This window comes from Mesocricetus auratus, unplaced genomic scaffold, assembly GCF_017639785.1.
Source record: "Mesocricetus auratus isolate SY011 unplaced genomic scaffold, BCM_Maur_2.0 Super-Scaffold_6731, whole genome shotgun sequence".
Taxonomy (NCBI): domain Eukaryota; kingdom Metazoa; phylum Chordata; class Mammalia; order Rodentia; family Cricetidae; genus Mesocricetus; species Mesocricetus auratus.
The window spans coordinates 15,493,253-15,512,638 of NW_024429185.1; the positions used below are offsets into that span (position 1 = coordinate 15,493,253).

General features: G+C 47.8%; 1 protein-coding gene across 1 annotated transcript; it reads right to left on the bottom strand.

The window, feature by feature from the left end:
- Window positions 1–1,127: 1,127 nt before the first annotated feature.
- LOC121139161 (collagen alpha-1(I) chain-like) lies at window positions 1,128–17,510 on the bottom strand. The gene is made up of 3 exons (XM_040742285.1): window positions 17,390–17,510; window positions 7,097–7,620; window positions 1,128–2,729 (listed from the first exon to the last, which is right to left on the bottom strand). Exons 1-3 carry the CDS (start codon window positions 17,508–17,510, stop codon window positions 2,550–2,552), a joined length of 825 nt encoding a protein of 274 aa, XP_040598219.1. The 3' UTR covers window positions 1,128–2,549.
- Between the last annotated feature and the right edge of the window lie 1,876 nt (window positions 17,511–19,386).

Here is a 19,386-nt window from a genome sequence, read left to right on the forward strand (position 1 = left end):
GGGGGTCTTTGCTTCGGTTCCCGCCACGAGAATAATGATTGTTCCTCCTCCCTTAGAACTTCAACCAGGATCGTTGTTGTAGCTGACTACTGTGTATTCTGACCTCTGTCAGGCCTTTTAGGGAAACAAGGTCGGGTTCCCGGTGCATGAGACTGGCTCAGGTCTGGAAGTCAGTGAGTTTGTGGCAGGATGGGAGGGGGAGGGGAAGGGGCACCCATTCAACTGACTGTTTTCTCTGATTTTTTTTTCTGGAATGAATCAAAGGCACACAAGGAATACAATACTGTATGCCTGGACTTCCGGACTGCTTCTTTTTTTTTTTTTTTTTTTTTTTTTTTTGACCTTTCCTCAACCTGGCTTTCCCTGTGCTGAAGGAGATTTGGAAAACCACCAGCTCAGGTAAGCATGGGAACCACATGGTCTGGTAAATGGAAGAAAGGTAAATCATCTCCGAATGCAAACAGTTAGGCAGGGGGGTAGACGCTGGAAAGAGAATAGGAAATCTGAATTTCCGCAAGTCAGCAGACTCCATAGCGGGTGGTGAGGTGCGAGAAACAGTCAACATTCGGAGCAGTGGAGTTAGAAGGTTTTGGCTGCCCTTAGATAACTTCCCGAACCTTAGTAAAGGTCACGTGAACAGAATGCTGTTCGGTTGCCTGGTTCCTTTCCGTGCTCTCTCCGTGTCTTACAAGTTCAGATTTTACTAGGTCCTGGTTAAATGGTGGTGCTGACCAAACACGGACGAAGGAGCCGTGCTGGGGGCAGAGACCGCCTTCATCCCGGAGGCAGGGGCCAGATCACTGATGGCTGCCCTCTGGCTTGCCTGCTAGTATCACCAAGGCGGGTTTTGTTTGTTTGTTGGTTGGTTGTTTTTCAAATTGGGGAATCCTGGGTGCCCCTTTTCCAACCACCAGTCTGTCAGTTCTTGACCCACTGCAAATGGTCTAAACTTAAAAATAAAAAAAATCTATGTGACATTCCAGGCATCTTCTGAGGCCGGCGCCTTCAGGCTGCAGCCATCATGTTGCCGGAATCATGCATAATTAGTGCCTGACCACTATGGAAATATAAGCAAGATGTTTACTCTCCTTACCGAAAAAAAAAATAAATAGAAAGGAGGCCTGGTGTTCAAAGAAGGTCTTTTTATGAAACATCAAAAGGGCGCAATACCTGTGGCTTTAAACACTTCCCACCCAGCCAGGGCTGGGGGAGGGGAGGCTGAACTCTGTCTGATCCAGGTGTTGCCTCTTGGCTTGCGTTTCTGGGTGCTTCCCTGGGTTCCCGAGGGGCTAAGACCACAGGTATAGTTACAACTTGAATCCTGTGGCCAAGCCAATTCCAGATCTCTCTCAATTTCAGATTCCCTGGTCATGTCTTTGCGACTGGCCTAGAAGACAGGCAGGGAAGAGAAATCGTGCACCTAACTTCTAGGCCAGTCTGGGGTAGGGGAGCAGAACATGGTTCTTCGAAATCAAGCCTTGCCCCACAAGATTGGGAAAATGTATTTGGAGGCATGCTTGAGAACACGCTAGTGAGATCCCAGGGAAGGACTACAATTCTTAGTCAAGGGTCTCAGGGTGGGGAAGGCAAGGCGAACTGCAGGTCTGGCAGACTACACCCTAATACCAGATTCTAGATTTTCCCTGAAGGCTTGAAGGGACCGCACAGTGGTGAGGATAGCCGGGGGTCCAGAGATGGCACTTTAAGGTTCCGGTTTTGTAAATGCAAAGTCTAAGAGGCCACACTTGAGTTCAGAAACCAAAGTTTGCAACACCTGATCACATCCTTCGATTGCCACTCAGCCGAATGAACGACTCTTATAGAGGTTTCTAGATCTACGGGAACGCCCAGTCTGACCACCCATCTGAGGACTTTTAGGACAGTGTCATTATTAGTAAAGGAGAGACTTACACTGAGTCTGCTACGGAAGAAAAAAAAAAGCAGTAGTGTTTTCTGAAGTATACCAGAAATGTCTTCAAGTTTCCACAGCCGGTTGTAGCATAGTTTAATGGTTCAGACAGTTACCTTCCAGCCGCGCACGACTGCAAGTCCTAGAGCACGGAGCCCACCAAGGAGCATCACTTTGTCCTACAACCGGGAGATGTCTGTGAAGCAGCAATTCTGTCGGGATTCCCCGACTCTCAGCCTTGGCCAGAGCCAGAGCTGCAACTGTCTTACTCGTTGGGATCTCTTTCTTTGGGGACTTGGCTTAAGAAATCTCTCTGGTCGTTAATAAATGCAGCACGATCACTCTGGCCCAGATCACCCCCATGGCCAGCAGCCCAGGGGCTCAGCCTCCGGCGGACGGGCGGGCGGCAGCTCAGCCTGCTCCTGCGGTAGCCGGGAGGGGAGTGCCTTAGACTGGACCCAGGGCGCCGTCAGGGCTTTCGCTCCCCACCCAAGTCTCCTACAGGCTTCAGACTTCCCCTTCTACTGCCAACCGGTACAGCTTGCAGGAGTATGCAAACGTGCAATTCCCAGGCAAACAAAACAAAAGGCTTCAAAATACGAACACGGTAAATGGGTTCTGGGAACTATGATGAGAAAAGTCAGAATGCCTTGTTGCAGGAACTAGGCGCAAAATTCTGCACGTCCTTCAAAAGTGGTGAATAATTTTCTTTTCCGTTGCCGGTCCCTCTCTCCATGGTTTCTTGCTTTCCTTTAAATTTCCCTCTTGGTGGTCTTGGTTTTTCGTTTCCAGACAGTTGTCGTCTCCCTGGGAATCCAATCTGAGAGGAGGGAAGACGGAGCTTAATTTAAATTAGCAACCCAGTTCTAGTTGGGTCTTGCACCTTTGTGGCCACCACCGCCTGGTAGCAGCAGAACCCTCCACAGAAGACCAGAGAGGAGCTTCCTAAAGTACATCCCACCTGTAGGCCAGTTAGCCTTTAACTGCCCCCGCCAAGTTAAGAGTATCAACACCGTGTACTGAGGAAAATCAACCACCGTATTTCCTCTTCTCACCTCGGCAACTATAAAATGAATTAACATAGCCTTGCATGATTTAAAAAAAAAAGTCCCATTAAATAACCACTACCTCCAGGTTTGGCTTAATGCTACAGGAATAATTAAGGCCCAGAGTCTTTCAATTAGTCACAAATGGAGGAAATGCACTGCTGCTGCACCAAACACCACACACACACACACACACACACACACACACACACACACACACCACAACTTTTTTACACAAGGGGGAAAGTGGTGACTCAACCTAGATGGGAATGGCTTCCAGGAATGTTCATATCCTGGTCCGCACTGAAGAGTAAGGTTCGATTCCCCAGGCCCCCAGTTGTTCTATTCCCTCTCCTCCTCTGCCTTCTCCTTTTTTCCGGGGAGCTTCCTCAACATCAGCATCAGGACAGTGAAGAACATAAGAGGAGTAGGGCTCCTCTGTAAACAACCCCTCCCATCATGGGCTGTGGAAGCAGGAGATTTACTAGTCACTGTGTTCTGTCACATAACCAACTTGGGCTACATGAGACCTTGTCTCAAAAAAAAAAAATGGCTGTGGATGGCTAGAGAATGGAGAAGGTGTGTGCAGGGACTGTATCTTTGTAGGAATGGAAATAAGAGGGAATAATTTCCTTCAAGAGATTCCCATATCACCTACCAGGAGAGCACTGCCCACACAATCAACTAAACAAGACTCATCGGAGCTCATAGTGACTGAAGCCTTCACTGAGTCTGCAAATATGTATGGTAATTTGTTCGGTGTTTTTGTGGGACTCCTAACAGTGAAAGTGGGGGTGTCTCTGACTCTTTTACTGTTCCTGGGCCCTTTTCCTCCTTCTGGGTTGCCTCACCCAGTCCTGAGATGAAGGTTTGTAGCTAGTCTTATTGTATCTTGTCTGGTTGATGTTTCTGGGAGGTCTGCTCTTTTCTAAAGGGAATTGGAGGAGGAGTGGATTTGGTGGGGGGAGGGCAGGCTGGGAGGATTGGAGGGAGGGGAAACTGTATTTGGGATGTATTGTATATAAGACAAGAATAAATAAAATAAATAAAAAGAAACTCCCATGTTACATCGCTTCTCTCTGAAGGCTTTGCTTTGCTTCCTGGCTTTTCATGTTCTGTTACCCCTCCTACTTTTCAGACTCCTCAGACCCAGAACTTAAGATTTTATTTCCAGAGATACCCTCTTTAGATATGAGGGATGTTTGCAACACCTTGAAGGTTGGCAGGTAAATTTGCAGATCATCACATCTGAAAAGTGCAACTCTTAGGGCTTTGCTTCCAGAACCCCACCCTGAGCACTCTGCCCTCTCCCAGTTTGGAGGGAGGTAATCCCTTCCCCTTACTGAGCAAACTCTTGGCCTTGACAAGTGAACATTAGACATTGTACATTAGAACTAAGTTAATGGCCTAATAGGTCTCCCCAGTTTTGCACTGTTCCTGCCGCCCCAAGTTGAAGAGGAAGTTTTGGGCTCAGTTTAAAAGGCAGGAGCAGAAACTCAAGTCCAATAAATTTGAGTGTATATCTTCTCAAACCCTAAGAGGTGGAGAGAAAAAAAAAGTACCTCTGTATGGAGCCATTGTACTCTGGGTTCATTTAGTTGATGAGTGTCTCTGCCATGAGTATTTTAGAGTATATTTGGGGATCACAGTTTAAAATACTTCAATTCTTCAAGTGCTTAGCAGAATATTTCCCACTTTAGCCTCACTCCAGGGGTGTGCGGAAGATGCTCAGAGAAAGCATGTCAAGTTCCTCACATGTGGTCAGGAGACCTAGCCCAGCCTACAGGGCTCTCAGAGCCATCCTGTCCCATGAAGCTGTGAGTTTTTTTTTTAATTGCACAGACTATAGCTAGGGCTGTCCTCTTTGGACTGCAGTGTTTTTTTCAAGCATAAAGGATTCAAAAATGTCCTCCTTGTAGCTTGTGAAGATTGAACAACATGAGCCTGTAAATTGTTTGGCACTTAATAGGAACTCATTAAAAGTTAGTTCCTTTCCTCTATGTCCTGGAGGTAGGGGTTGGGCAGGTTTTATTGCCCCTCCAGATGGGTTGTGGGGGAGCTACAGAGATTCCCTTAACTTCCCAGAACATCTTACACTGAAGTCCAGTGGCCACCAGACTCATCAAGAAGCAGACTCAGCCCCAAGAAGGTGAGGGCTAGTATAGGGATGTGTGATGTTCCATTCCAGGTCCAACCCAACACAGTTGGGCTCCCAGAATGCCACTGCCATAGAAGATCTAATCACCCCTATCCCTCACTCCCTCTGGGTTTATAGAGCAGCCCCACCCCTAGAGCTGGAGAAACTTCATGGATATAGCTGATGGAGAACAGAATAGGGGTTTGGGAACACTGCATTCTGCATCCTTAGTGTCCAAATGCTACTCACAGGGTTTGGTGCCCACAAAGGGAAAAAGGATGGCCACAAACTTAATTAAGATGCTTAGGCCCCATTCCCTGTTTGTTTGTTTATTGCCTCTGGGGGAGAGAATCCAGTATTTTGCTCATGGCAATAAAATGCTGTGATTTTTTTTAAATTGCCAATTTAATGTCAGCTATTACAAGAAGCCATACATGTTCCCAAATCTTCCTAAGTCTGACCCTTCCACAACCCCTTGAAAAGACTCACTAGACTTGTGTACCCAGCACCAAGTTACTAAGCTGGGGCAGGGTGGTCAATCTGAGGAGCGAAGAAGGCAACCTTCTTCGAGGCTGAAAGAACCACTCTGAGATCTGGAGTGCTGTGGGGGGCCTGGCTTGGTGCATGGAAGTATTTAGCAGGTCCAGTGCCATTACTGCCTAACAGGGTGTGAAAAGTAATATGGATGTGAAATACTGTGGGAAGATGGAGAGTTTCCAAGCAGGCAGCAAGGCCCCTCTGGCTGGCCTGGAAGACCCAGAATCCCTAAGCCCCTTTGTGGAGCTCCAGGAGTTGTGAACAGGAAGGTGAATGGGGGGAAGGGGGTGTGAAAAGGGGAGTGAAGAGAGGAGAGGGGCACACATACACACACACACACACACGCACACACACACACACACACACACACTAAGAGACTCTGGAGGCAGACAAGGACCCTGCTGACGGCTGGGGGTAAAGTCTTGCTCCCTCTACTCCTCAGCTCCGCCTTGTGCTATGCATGAATGTGTATAAAAGATGAGAACAACATTTCACCCATCTTATTAAGCATCCTATCAAACCAGCGAGGGCCAGAAAGTGTGTGAGGGCTTCCTCAAGAGGCGGCGGCGAGGGTGTGTGTGTGTGTGTGTGTGTGTGTGAGAGAGAGAGAGAGAGAGAGAGAGAGAGAGAGAGAGAGAGAGAGAGAGAGAGAGAGAGAGAGATAGCTGGATGCCAAGACCCTAAAGTGATGGAAATGTCTCAGTCCAAACCCAGATCTAGAGTTCCCAAACCTGGCTGCCCAATAGACAAAGACTCGCTCCCATTCTGACAAAACCTCTACCTCTAATATACAGCGAGGGGGTTCTGACTTTCCCACCTTGGGACTCAGCAAACCCTGCCTCAGGCTATAGAGGGAGCCAGACCTCCCACCTTCTCAGCAATGCTTGAGAAGGTGCGACTTTTTCCGAGTTTGTGGGGGAAGGCGGGGGAAGGGCACAACACTTTCCTCCCCACCCCTGCATGGGAGAGCTCAGAGATAGGCTCTGGGCTGGATTCCCCTGGTGCAGAGTGGAATTAACCTCAACCTCCGCATCCCTCGATGTCCCCGCCTCGTTCCAGACATGAATGCATGCATGCGCTCAAGGTCCTAGAGGCTACTTCTCCACATTCCGCTGAGGAAGCCAGGAAGTGAATTCCTCCCTAAGAGACCGGCAGCAGCCCCGCACTCTTGCTCCTCGGCCAGTTGTGAGAGTTTGTCCAGTGCTTCCGCAGCACAGGACTTCATCTGGCAGGCGGGCCAGAATGCAGATGCTTGCTTCCAGACTGTAGAGCGGGTACCAAGTCTGAAAACAGACTCCCAAAGCTTAGTATTCAATTGTACAAGTCCTCAGTCACTAATTCAAACGATCGATCGCTAGTCATTAGCTTTCTCTTGCAAACCAGGAAGGGCTGTGAGGGACCATGAGAAACGAAGCCAGGACGCCGAGGCCCAGCAGGCCAGAAAACGACCGGCCGCTCTGTGCTGACCTCCGACCTCCTTCCCCGGGACTGATGCTCCAAGGTCACACCTGGCGCCCCCTGCTCCCAGGGAGCACGAAGGACCAACCGCGCAAGTCCAAGGGAGTCGACCGCATCCGAGGCCCCGGGCGAACGGGCCACGTTGAGGGCCGAGGCTGCGAGTCGCGAGCTCGCCGCTTCTCCCCGCTCCGCGACCTGGAAGGCGCGCGGAGGGCCCGGGCTCCTGGCTTTCCATCCTTCCCGGGTGAACTCACTTCCTCCGGCGCCGCTCCGGCCTCCCTCCCGCGGCTGCCCGGCGGGCACTGGGCCTTCCCCCTCGCTCCTTTCCCGGCCTAGGGGCTGGTTGGACCCCCGCCCCGGGCCGCGGGGGGATCCCTCGCGGAAGAAAGCGGAAGTGGAAGCCTCGGAGCTCAGAGGAAGCGGCTTCTCGCGGCACCCGCCGAAGGCCGGGCCTGCGTCCTTCTGGATGCCCGTTTGACTCTGGGCCAGGGCCCGGGGCTCTTTTCTTTCTTTCTTCCTTTCTGCCCCGCCCCCTTTCACCCTGTTTCTCACTTTAGTTCCTTCGTGTGTGTGTGTGTGTGTGTGTGTGTGTGTGTGTGTGTGTGTGTTATTCATATTAAAAGGGGCGACTTCGCGTTTCAAAGTCGGCAGCCGCACGGGGGGGGGGATTACACATAGGATGGGGTTTAATTAGCTGGTAATACTCCTCTCATGCCTTATAATTAAACAGAGATTCTAGTGGCGCTTCAGGGCCCCCGCAAGTGATTATTACGAGCATATTTTACGTTTACATTAAAACTCTGTCCCCGGAGTGTAATATGGGATCTGACTCTACTACTTATTCGTATTTCAAAACTGAGCACTGAGGCCAGCACGCGGCTTTTCAATAATGGAAGGCTGGTGCGTGCAGGCTGTTCGAGTTCCTTCGATGATTTTAAATTTTTTTGCCCTATCTTGTTGTTTCTGAGTGTCCCTCTCCTCCAAAGCCAAAACACCTACAGTCTCTGTCCCTATCCATGGGGGGAGGGGGAAGTATTTGTGCAAAACCAGAGCAACTTGGGTAGCTCCTCCTCATAAACAGACACACACCAGGCACCTCCAGGCGTCCCCAGTAGTGCCCTAGAAACTCAGAAGCCTCAGTTCAGACCTAAGCAATCTCCAGTGTGCGCCCTTTTGCCGGTTCATCTTTTTACATATCTTAGAGATTTCTTGTTAATCCACCGTAGTCCCCTAGCAGGCCTACAGCCTCTCTCCAGCCTAGGGGCAGTACATAGTTGGCTTAGCCTGGCAGTCCTCTGGACTCACCGTCCCAACCCCACCTCAGCCACCCTGGGCTTTAAGGAAGCCCATACTTGTGTTGTCACCAGACCCACCAAGTTTGCATTAGAATTGCTTTCTTTTTAGGACCAGTATTCCATTTTCCCAGGAGAGACCAATCCTTTCTCCTGGCTGGCTTGGGAAGATTTTACCCAATATATATAAGTATGTGTAGTGTGAAGATAACAGCCTCCCACAACTGTCTTGGAACAGAATAAAGACATTTAGGACATGGTGGGGATAGGTCTGTTTAATTATATGACCCCCAATGAGAATTTCTACCTACCTAGCTCTCTATGATGCCTCCCCTTTAAAACATTTCCTGCCAAAACTTCCTCTTGTTTATACTTAATAAACAAGACATCCCCGGAAATAACTACGCACAGAAGGAAGAGAAACCCACCACTCCCATTTTCACTGATTAATGAGACTTGCTGGCCAAGCACCACGAGCATCTCCCAGCATATCATATGCATGCAAGTGACCGGACCAGATGAACTCTGCAGGTCCCTTGCTGCAGCTGAATTGAATTATTTTGTCCTGTATTCATATTGTATATGCACTTCAAATGCACATGTTCAGAAATACACACATATACCCATTTGTAATAGTCTGTGCCAACATGCAGAGGAGAAGGAAATTTTAAAATTCCCAGGGCCTGCTCTTTGGTTGGTCCTTAAAGACTAGTCTCCCCTTCTGGGAGTGGAAAGAGACCTCCAGGGTGGAAAGCCTGAGGGTCGGGAGGAGGATAAGCAGGTCCCCTTAAACATGGCCACCACCCAGGTCTATTCATAGTCACATGATTCATTAGAATCCTTAATCCTCACGAGAACACTAGCATCAGGCCCTCTGACCCTGCCAGGGAAACCTCATAAAACTGGCCAAGAAGCTGGCCAACATATGCACACGTTAAATTAGAGTGACATGGTCCTTTGGCTGTGAGTCTGATGAGCAGTTTCAGGGCTGCAGGGCGCAGAAGGTTTGGGGTCCCTTTCACCACCAAATGCCCTTTGGTCCTACCAAGACATCAGTGGAGCATTGCACAGGCCTGAAACCTAGTCCACTTTACTGGCCAGCTAACCCTAAGCATCCAAGACAAACTGAGTCCTAAGAGAACTAGACAAAAGCCTGTGCCAAGAAGTGAAACAACAATCTTTGCTGTTGTTGATAATTCTCCTTAGTGTTGTAAAGAGAGTCCAAAGGGAAAAGACACATCTTTTGTTATTAATAAATGTGTAGATACTTAGTAGCCCTCCTCCCTCATGGCTATAGTCTTCTCAGGAACTGAAGTCGCTTCCAACATCATTTACAGGGATGAGTAAAGAATGGTATAGCAAGGAAGAGCATGGACTTGACTCAACTCAGCTACAATCCCGGTCAAGTACTGAAAGTCAAGAACACCCAGAACTACTCCATTTCTTGTTTCTTACATGTGACTTCTATTTTCCTCTAAAAAACATGTATCTTCTCCATTAGTAAGGATAAGATGCCCTCTAGGTTAGAATCAGGAGTAAGATGCTTAAACTTTTCCCAAGACCACAAAAATGTAGATACAAGTGTTACTGAGTATTGGCTTTTTATAAAAACCAATCAGCTGGCTTTATCTTCATCTCATGTGTTATGTGTATGTACTGTATATTATTGGAGGTCAAACCCAGGGTCTCGAGCACACTGGGCGAGTGCTTTAACCTGAACTCTTCATCATTTGTTGAATTGGAAATAACAAAATGCCTGAGGTCTAAGTCTGCATGGTTATTTCATTTCAGAATTTATTTCAACTGTTTTATACAGTGAATATGTATCACCTAATCCTTTGCCTATCCATTTAGAACCTGCACAAATTAACTGCAGGTGAGGACATTATAAAAACACTCTTATAATAAGAGAAAATTTATTCATGATTTATTTGATGCATGACAATTTAGCTGCTTTCAATTTGGAGGGAAGAAAAGATAGATTGATAGAAAGGGGAATTCTTAGCATGTGACAGGCCTGAGACTCAATCCTAAGCACTCTAAACAACAACAACAACAAAAACAACTTGAGTTGGAAGGAGAGCCACACACACACACACACAAAACAGACAAACAAAGTGTGAAAAGCCACTTACACAATACTAGATATAATTTTATAACCCAGAGGTGGTGGCATACTCCTTTAATCCCAGCACTAGGAAGGCGGAGGCAGGTGGATCTCTGTGAGTTCGAGGCCAACCAAGTCTACAGAGTGAGTTCCAGGACAGCCAGGGCTGTTACACAGAGAAATTCTGTCTTGAAAAACATCAAGTCCTCCCTCCTAAAAGAATTTTATAATCTCTGCCTTTCTAATTGCTTTCCTTTCTCCCCTTTCTTTTCTCCCTCTCTTTATTTTTTGGTATCAGTTACAGAATAATATCAAATATGGAACCTTAGTGATCATTTTTTTCTACATATACCCCTGTGTTGTAAAATTTAAGTTACAATCAGGTCATATCTTACACTATGACTGCATTGTATTTTGTGTGAGCCTCTCCAGAGCCTCCAAGGATCTGCTCCATCCCCACCATTTCTATCAGCTGAGCAGACATAATCCCGGAAACTTGCAATGCTAGGATCATAGAAATGATACCACTTTTGGCTTTGCCATATATTAGATAGCTTAGAGAAGATGAGCAAGCAGTGAATAACAGTAAAGATAGCTGGGAAAATGTTTTGCCTGTCTATTCTGTATACATTTTGACTCAGAAGAACATCATACCTTTTGTTAGGCATCTCATGAGGGGAGATGGTGCAGATTTGTAATACCAACACTGGGGAGATGGACATAGGAGGAGGAATACTTGTTTAGTTAAGGACAGTTTAAATTACAGGTGGATCCTATCTTTACAGACAAACAAAATAAGTCAGAAACGCTTCCTGGGGTACACAAGAGGTGCTAAATGTAATGTGTTTAGCATCTGTCACATACTGAGGAATTATTAGTTGCTATCTACGGAGAATCTAAGATTTAAAAACACATAGTTTGCTTTCCGTTTTGTTTAATAGGTCCAAAATTGGAAATCTGACCAGGAAATACTATTTTTATGAGAAGAAAAGCATTTTAGGTGAGTCCCTCCTTCCATCCTCCCAGGCAAGGGGACCAGCCAATTTAAGGCCACTTACAGCTCCAGTTAAGTCACTGCGAAAGTAGATTTGTAGGAGTAAGGGCCTTTAGTGCCACTGGGAAAGACTAAGCTACAACATAACAGTTTCTAGCAGATGTTTGGAAGTGAACATTGTTTTTTCCATGAAGAAGATCCTTGCCTAGAAATGGCTTCCTCCCAGAGACCCTTCCTTGCACATATAAGCAGTCACACCTCTCAGGGTGGACCATGCACTTTGCCTCTTTGCCAGAACTCTAAAGGGGTAAGAGTTAGGCAACTACTACTCAGGAAGGAAAACATAGTGCTTTAAACTGTTTTTTTTTCCTTTTAGTGTGTGTCTTTTGTCTTTTGTTTTGTTTTGGAAAAGATAGTCATGCTATACAGTCCGGGCTGGTCTGGAACTTGCTGTGAAGACCAACCTGACTAGCACCTTTTGGGGATCCTCTAGTATCCATGTTCCAAATGCTCACATTTTAGACTAGACACCAAGCCTGGCTCAAACCTACATTTAAAAAAAAAAAAGAAGACGAATAGAAGCATCAAAACTCAGGGTGAACTCAGAAATCAAAGGAATCAAGTATGTTTGGGGTTGGATAATCATTCACTTTCATTACTTCCAGGTAATTAAAGAGTACTTGCATGCCAAAAATATTTTAATTTAGAACTGCTGTGGTCTTCAAGAATGTGCAAATAAACAACCCGTCCTGCCAAAGGACACTGCTCTGCAACTCAGCTCTGATGTTTATGTCTCCAGAAGTTTTTCATGTTGCAGAGTCCCAACTAGTAAACAGCCTAAACTGCTCTGTTGGCAAAGGTCAAGTTGCAAAATGAAAGGGACTTAGAGAGAAAGGGTCTGGTTTGGATGTACATACAGTATATATGAAAGCATACCGGGAAGGGACTTAGACAGAAAGGGTCTGGTTTGGATGTACATACAGTATATATGAAAGCATACTGGAAAGGGACTTAGAGAGAAAGGGTCTGGTTTGGATGTACATACAGTATATATGAAAGCATACCTGGAAGGACCTCTGATGCTCTGCCCGTTTGTGCTCATCAACAGGTTCTGCCCCAGACTTAAAATTAGGTTATCTTTGCCCCACAAAACAGGTGTTCATGTGATCCCCATGCTGTGCTGGGGGGGGATTTCATAGAATGCCAGGAGAAAGTGTGGGCCCCAGACCCCAAAAGGTAGCAACATTTGGGGTAGGAAGGAAGTGAAGGGGAGTTGACGGAGCTCTTGGTTTCCCCCAGCTGTTGGAACATATGGTGCCAGGGTTTTTCAAAGATGACAGGGAATAGATGGTAAAATTCCTTCCCCCCCCCAAAGAATGCCTTCCCCACAAATAAAGATAAGTCTTCAGGCTGAAGCCATTTCTCCTCCCACAGGGAATAAACAGAGGTCAGTAAGAAAATGTTTTTCATAGTCTGGTAAAAATAACAGGGCGATTATGGAAACAACAGAAGGACTCAAGGTGTTTGTGCTTAAAAAAGAAAGAAAGAACCAAGACCAGGCCAGACCCTGTTTGGGACTATCCAAACCAGCTCTCAATATTTCACATTTTATAGACAGTCTTTTCCCTAAAGGATATACTTTCATTAGGCCATAAATGCACCAGCAGATGAGAGAGGGAATGGTGTGTGTGTGTGTGTGTGTGTGTGTGTGTGTGTTCACCAAAGACAGGTGTGATGGCTGAGGCATGTATGTGGGTTGAGTTCTAGGTGTCATCCTGGTACAGGGTATGCCGGATGCCTCTCCACCTCCATCCAGGATCATTTCCCCTGGGTTTTGCCAAATTTTCCCAGCTACTAAACTCTCTCTCCCTATCTCTCTCTCTCTCTCTCTCTCTCTCTCTCTCTCTCTCTCTCTCTCTCTGTCTCTCTGTCTCTCTCTGTTTCTCTCTCCCTCTGTGTGTGTGTGTGTCTGCGTGTGTGTGCTTGCTTGTGTGTGTGCATATATTGTCAAGTTCGTCAAAATTGTAATTTTATTAGCTTTATCAGTTGGGCTCTCACTGCCTGAGCTTGGACGGAAAGAAAATGTGCTGTTGAGGAATTTTCAGTTCCCCATATGCACGTTGGTCTGTGGATCAGAGAAGTCAAATACGCCAAAGCCTAAGGAACCTAGTTGGGTGCCCTCAGCACTGGGTGCCCTCAGAACTGGGTGCCCTCATCGCTGGGTGCCCTTGTCTTCCTGGTTCCTTCGCTCTAGCCCTGAGTCTACCACTTGAGAATCATACAGTCTTCGTAATCAAGCTAACTTCTTCAAGAATGTTTCTCAGAGTCAGGACTTTGCTCCTACCAGCGGCCTCTGAGAGACCGGTTAACTCCACAGCACAGATCGGCACTTAGAGGTGGGTAGCAGTTTAAAAGTTATTGTGAAACATCGCCTGGATGATATATTGTCTAGGCCAGATTAGCAATCACACCCTGTGTTTAACACATACCCTGAATTGTGGAACTACACCCAATGGGGAAGAGTTGGAGCAATAATTACTTCCTTCTTGAAAAAAATATGTTTTTAAAGAAAGCTTTGGAATCAAGGACGAGTTAGGTAATGTGTATTAAAAGGCAAGCAGGTCGCTGTCGTTGAGGCCCAATCACAGTTCGTAGTTCAAGGCAAACCGCCTTTAATTGACATGGTGTATATTCCCCTGTTCGTCTCAGGGCTGCCCGGGCAGGGACGCCCCGAGAGTATTTATTTCTAGGGTGGAAACAAAACAACCACCCCCCCATCTACCGCATTAAGAGAGCGCTCCAAGATGGACTGCCGGAGAAAGGCTTTTTGACCCGGGTGGAAATTAGTCATATTGACAGACGCGCAGGAAAGGTAAATTACCCGGCGCGCTGACGTTATGCAGAAGCGCTCCGGGTTCCGACTCCGCCGCGGTGCGGAGGGGGCTAGAGGCTCCCAGGTTTTTTTTCCCCCAGACCGTTACTTCTCCGGTCACGGAGTTTCAATGGGAAGGCGACCCAGAGTCCTAATAAGATGCTGGACAAGTAAAAGATGCACAAATAAAGCAAACACAAAAGGAGAAAGATTTACCCTTCCGAGCGGGGGCATGCACAAAGTCCGCAGCTAGCAAAGTCCGCAGAGGAAGGGAAGGGGGAGGAGGCTCAAGAGCCGGGCGCCACTTGGGAGGTCCCGGCCTCAGTCTGGCCAGGCCAACGGTATCCCCCCCCCCCCCCCCCGAGAATCGGAGTTAGGGCGGGTCACAATTACACCTCGGCTCCAGGCGAGGACTTAACCAAGTGGAGGGGATTGCAGTCTGGAAGCGAGGCCCCCGCGGTCATTAGAGGGGGGGCCAGACCGGTGCACAGGGACCTTTTACAAGACAAGTGGGTACAAGAAAACAAAATCAAAATAAACCACTTTCATCCATCACGGGCAATGGAAATAAAAGCTGCCTTCTAGAGGAGGTGGGCGGGAGTTTTGATATTCAGCATGTTTTGTTTTTGTATAAGGAATTTTTCAGTTTTACACGACAATTGAAGCTGGAATTGTGTGTGTGGGATTATTGCATTGGGAGAGGTGGGTGGGGTGGGGTTCATAGGTTCCCCCTAAATATGCACACGCGTAATTCTTAACACAAGCTGGAGAATGCTTGCCACCAGATGACAGTGACATTAGCAGGGTCCACCTCTTTTCTTTCCAAAAATTACACTTTAGAAGGGACAGATGGGAAGGCATTAAAAGTGTGACATCTAGATTTGACCAAAGGGTCTGTTTAGTGTAGACACCACGGCAGGCCACACCAGTCACCAGGAGCTGCAAGGTGACCCCGGTAGGTGTCCCTGTGACTGCAAGGTGTGGCCTCCCTACATAACTCGGGTTTAGGCCCAGGACTCAAGACAAAGAAAGACCCTGGGTGAGGAAGGTGCCGCACGGGCAGGCAGGGTCCCCGCTCCACAGAGGCGGCGGGTGGTTTCTTGGATGCTGAGTGTAGCCTCTCCGGTATTTTTAGTTTCCCCGATGCTCCGATGGTCTCTTATCTCGAGAAGTTGTGGGAGAAGGATGGTGGCGACTGCCGGTGTGTTTAAAAGGATACACTACTTACTATTAAAGCAAAACAGAACAAAACGCGCTCTCTAGATTCCTCTCTCGGTGTCAGACGTTTCGTCTGAAAAACGTGCCAAGATTCACTAGCAAGAAAACCTTGGGGGAGAGGGATGGGTGGGGCCTAGAAACCACTCTCGGTTGGCCTCGGAATGCCGGCCCTCTCAACCTTTCCTCCCTCCCTGCGGCCTCTAGCACAGAACCGGCCGGAGCATCTCTTCCTGAGGACACGGATGGGGGTGAGGGTCGGGGTAAGGGAGGAATCTCTGTTGCTTCCGGAGAGCAAAGGTTCAAGACATTTTTAAAGTTACTTTTAAAGAACAGTTTATAATAAGTCCATATTTCTGCAACACAATTTTCAACCCCGACAACGTCCGGGAATGCTGGGGGGAGTATTGAGTAGAAACTTGGGCTTCCACGCCCCTCTCACCTTCAGAAGGCCCGAGTCTGGTCCCACCGCTCAGATCGCTCAGATCAGCTCGGATCCCCGCGGCGTGCTCTCTCCCTCTTCCTGCGGGTAATTGGCTCCTGCAGACTCTCACCCATCCTCAACGGGAAGACCCAGCCTCCCTTCTCTGGGACTTCGCACCGCCTCCCGCCTCCCCAAAGAGCCAGGCCGACTGGAGCGGGACAAGGTACCTTCGGTTTCCTCCTTTACACCCCCCCCCCCAAGCCCAGCGTCTCTATTCCAGTGTGCGACTCACTGGATCCACCTCGACTTCCCCTAGCGTGTCACAGTCTCACCCCGCATCGCTGACGTCCGGCTTCTACCCACCGCTTTGCCTTCCCTTTGGGGGCCCCTCAGTGCTGGTTCGACCACTTGGTGCCCTGAGCCTGGTGAGCGGGAACCCCCAAGACCCACCGCATCTGTGCCATGAGTGGCCCTCGCGAGTCGAAGATGCAAAAAAGGAGAGGAAATACAGAGCAAAAGAGGAAAGGAGAGGAAAAAAAAAAACAAACCTAGCGTACATGCACGCACTCAAAACCAACTTTGGGGTTGGACTGCTTCTATTTCAAACGACGAGACTGGATGGATGGAGTATCCGGAGAAGGTTTTTTGAAGACGTTTAGGAGGAAGGGTGAGTTTTCTGTTGAGAAACTCAATCTGCCACACAGTAGCGGCCCCATCTGGGATCTGTCACCGCTGACAGCACCACAGGGCACAGCCGTGATCTTCTGCACAGCCTGCACTCCCAGAAATGCCCTCCTTAATCAAAGGATGTCTGTGCGCCGGCGCTCAGCTGACCGCTGGAGCAGAGAGGCCTGCGGGTTCCACCCCGCCCGCCCGCCCCCTCCCCAAGCTCACAGCCTCCCCCAACCCCGTCTTTCCAGAACATTAATTAAAAGCGGAAAAAAGACAGAGGCTGATGTCATTGCTCTCAGATCATAAACTTAAGAGTCATCCTGTGAGAATCCCTGAAAATGACTTTAATGAATAATTTCAGAGACAGTTATGGCTTTGGGTGATTACTGAGCGAGAATATGAAAACCAGATTTGCAAGGGAAGGCGATGGTCAGGCGGTCTGACCGCCACTTTCCCTCCATTAAACCCGCATCAGCTTTTCTTTCCCGACTACTAGCTGCAAATGTAGATTTTGCTTTGGGTTTTCTTCTTTAAAACAAAAGCCACAAGCAACACACACACACACACACACACACACACACACACACACACACTGTCCCATCTTAAAAAGAAGGCACAGATGTCAGTGGTCATTGGCATCTTAGTTTAGAATACCATCATTTCTGGCATCCTCTAGGCAATATGCCTAATGAAGGCTGAAAACTCTCTGCCCTTGATTAAGCGCACTGTCTGAAGCGATGTTTAGCGTGTCGAGCAGCAAATAGCAGGATGCTGAACAAATGATGTGTCTCAACGAACAGGTTTCCTGATTCTTCAGTTCTTGGTCACCAATGTTGGGAGGTGGCATGGCGTTACAACGCAGGATTATATTTTGAAGCCCTCCATCTAGTTATGGAGAAGCACTGGGTTAGTTGGGGCTGGATATGTCTGGTAGGTTGTGCATTAAAAATACTATTTGAAGTTGAGCATCCTGGCATATACCTGTAATCCCAGTGCTTAGAAGGCAGAGGCAGGAGGATTGCCATGTTTTAAGATTAGCATAGTCCACATAGAGATTTCTGGGTTAGTTTGTGCTATGTTAGCAAGATCTTGTCAGACACAGACAAGACTTTGAAAACCAAAAACTACTGGAGGAAGTGGCTGGGGTATTGGTTGGAGGTCAGAATAGTCAAGTATCACTGGTTATTACCTGAAACCCTCAGCTTTCTATGAATCTAGATTCTCTGCTTGGAGACATAAACTGAGGCTCTCTGGCCAGTGGCTCACCTAGTTTTTTCCCATCCTCATGTCATTTGTACCTGGAACAAGAAAATACTGTAGGTGAGAATCATGTGGATCTTTGTGGTTTTGAGTGACCTGATTCAGAAATCTGACTGGGAGGTCGTGGGACACACCTTTGATCCCAGCAGTTGGGAGCCAGAGGCAGTTGGGTCTCTGTGAGTTTGAGGCCAGCCTGGCCTACAGAGTGAGTTCCAGGATAGCCAGGGCTCTGTCCCAGAAAATCTAACCCAACCCAAACAAACAAGCAAGCAAAAAAAAAAAAAAAAAATCAAACCAAACCAAAACTCAGAAATCTGGCTGGCTACACTAAGCAGGCTCCCACATTAAGGCAGCCTCTATAGAATCCACCGACAGTGTGGAAAAACAATGCTTTGCACAGCCATTGCCCCCTTTTCTCAGTCAGCCAGAGCCCTGAAGTCAGCAAGGACCATTTCATCAAACCACACACTTCAGAGTTTCCCTCTTACCCTGCTGAGAGTAAGAATGAGGGAGCGAGCCATTTGCTCTGATGGGAGGAAATGCCCCCTTTCCATTCATGATTATGCTCTATAGAGTGGCTTCAACTGATTGTGAAGAACTTTTGGGGGATTCTGAATTCCCCAACTCATTCTTTATATTCTTGGTTCCCTGAAGTGAGTTTTGTCATTTTATAACTTCACTCAAACCAAGGCTGTCTTCTTTCCCTCTAAATTGTAAACCTCTGACTAAAGATGCAGCTTGCCCGGTTTAGTGTGTGAGGAAATAAATCCCACTCTACCAAAGGATCTATTACTGACTAAGTTAAATTGAGATGACTAACTCTCTCTTGAGGGGTGTAGAGTTCAATAATGGAGGCCTTCGCCTACTCTTTCCTCGTGTGTGATAATGGCGCCCTTACCCACACCGGGCAGTATCTTTGGAGGGTCAAGGAAAACATTCCTAAGTCTCTGGACTAATTAAGGTGGTTGATGTAGCCCCAGGCCCCTGCGAGAGTTCTAAGAATTGCAAACTCTGGAACGAAGTCCATGGCCTGCCCAATCAGAACGTTTGGAAGTTTGAATGAAATAGGGAGTAGATTTGTAATTTGGTCAGTTCTCTGGGGGATGGGAAGCTCCCTCCTGAAGAGTTCAGATACTGGGTTCAACACTGCACCTGTCTGTCAGCCAGCAGCAGGTAGGCAGGGTCTTGAGGGTCTAGGATCCACACACAGAGATCTCACACCTCTGCTCTGCACAACATAGGACAAAGGTGCCGTGCTAGTCGCCTGTCCTGCCTGCTCCAGAGCTAGCTGGGCAGCTCACTAGACTGGAACAGCAGGTGCAGAGGCGGCAGCCTCAAGAGAAATCCGGCTCTGTAACCAACTGCTGCCAGATCGTCCCCTTCCTTAGGCTAAAATTTCCACCATTTTGGTCCTGGAGACTACAGAACACGCGGGTGCCATAGGCGGGGCACTAGCTACGTCT